Genomic DNA, 1,874 nt, shown 5'->3' on the forward strand with positions numbered 1-1,874 from the left:
TCAAGTACACACACAAATAGGATATAGGACAAATGAAAATATTAGCACATTGAGACTAAAATTTCCTGCTTACCAATAAGCCAACTACTCTTGTCACCTTGCTGGTGACACTCCTGCAAGTGCTGTCGCAGTCTGGAGGCACGCCAAATGTGAGCGTCATGCGCTCTGCCTCCATGCTGCGCATTAACATATTAGAATGGCTCAGGGAGGTCCACTCGGTAATGAAGAGCCATGTTGTGGAGCACAGCGCATGCGTTAATTATCACCCCTAATGAAATAAACATCAAATATTATTTATTTTCTAAATTCTCAAATGTGAAGGCAGGCAACAGAAATTTTGTACAACCTGCACGCTCAGGTGAATAGTGGAGAGCGCGGTCCCTCCTCAGGCATCTGAACCACCCCTTCCAGACACCAAAGCACCTCTCAACACACGCCCTGGCTCTGGTGAAACGAGCATTGTATCGGGCCTCTGGGGTTCCCTCATGAGGACCAATGAAAGGTGTCATGAGCCATGGCTCAAGGGGATATGCAGAATCACCTAATTTATAGAGAAAATAATACAGCACAGGGGTGAAAATGAAAATATTAGCACATTGAGACTAAAATTTCCTGCTTACCAATAAGCCAACTACTCTTGTCACCTTGCTGGTGACACTCCTGCAAGTGCTGTCGCAGTCTGGAGGCACGCCAAATGTGAGAGTCATGCGCTCTGCCTCCATGCTGCGCATTAACAGCAATAATTTTTAGGTCATAGTCACACACCTTAAAAGACAGAAACATTTCATTATGATAATTTCAAAGCCAAGGAATACCAATGCCAACATGTAGTAATAATCCTTTATTCTGATAAATAGGTTTTTCCTATGTTATCATCATATGACATGATAGAAAATCAATCTGCATCACGATCATGAATAAATTTCGTTACATTTCATACAAATTTTACAAATTCCTCATTACCATAAGCAAAACCATTTCATTTATCGTTAATTTAAATTAATGTCAACTAATATATAGCTCAGAAATGTTATGCAAGGCCATCAACTGCCATAATATGTAAAAGATGCTCACAACTTGCACATTTTTACTGTGGAAGTGCTTGCGGTTGAAGTAAATGTGCTCCCTGTTGTTTTCGGGAGGCACAATGGCGATATGGGTCCCATCTATGGCACCGATCACACCAGGGAATCGAATCTTCTCCATGAACCTTATGGGTGCAATAAATATCAATACAAAGCATTCATGTGTTCAAAATATGAAAAATTACCACACCACTTAAAAACCAGGATACCTAGCCTTTATAGCAAACTTCTCCCTCTGCGTTTGCGGGTATCTCACCCATGCGGCCATTAGGTGCAAATTTATGATGTCACTCACCACCCTGATGCTTTTACATACCTCTGTTTGGCACATAGGATGCAAATACTTCTGCCCAACTCGTCGCTGGTAGCTCCCACCAGCAAAAAAATGCAGAGCAACAACTTGTATCATAAAATGTATTTACTTTTTTCTCGTATTGTTGTAGCAGGACTAAGCTCTTAGAGTAAACTTATTCCACTAGTGTTAACTCTATTATTTTAACAGGTTATGGACCCAGAGAACGTGAAAGTTTTTCTTTATTGAGTGTTATATAGTCCGTTATTAACGCAGTGAACATGGGGAAGCCCCGGAAGCCCGAAGATAGTTTGGCGGCATGCCCAGTGACGATTTCCACTTCTGTACCTAATATTGACAAATTAGAAGGCCAACAAAATTACGGTACGTGGAAAATCGCTAAGAAAATGAGCCTCACGTTAGAGGGATTATGGGATATCGTGAGTGGTAATGAGACGGTGACGGACAGTAATCGGGATAGAGATTCGCGGGCGTTA

General features: G+C 41.6%; 1 protein-coding gene across 1 annotated transcript; it reads right to left on the reverse strand.

Moving 5' to 3' along the window:
• Positions 1 to 204: 204 nt before the first annotated feature.
• On the reverse strand, positions 205 to 1,494 carry LOC124168698 (putative nuclease HARBI1). Its single transcript, XM_046546964.1, has 4 exons — positions 1,295 to 1,494; positions 1,075 to 1,210; positions 621 to 765; positions 205 to 541 (listed from the first exon to the last, which is right to left on the reverse strand). The coding sequence occupies exons 1-4, from the start codon at positions 1,492 to 1,494 to the stop codon at positions 291 to 293; spliced, it is 732 nt and encodes a 243-aa protein (XP_046402920.1). The 3' UTR covers positions 205 to 290.
• Positions 1,495 to 1,874: the final 380 nt, after the last annotated feature.

The sequence above is a fragment of the Ischnura elegans genome, chromosome 12 (genome assembly GCF_921293095.1).
Source record: "Ischnura elegans chromosome 12, ioIscEleg1.1, whole genome shotgun sequence".
Taxonomy (NCBI): domain Eukaryota; kingdom Metazoa; phylum Arthropoda; class Insecta; order Odonata; family Coenagrionidae; genus Ischnura; species Ischnura elegans.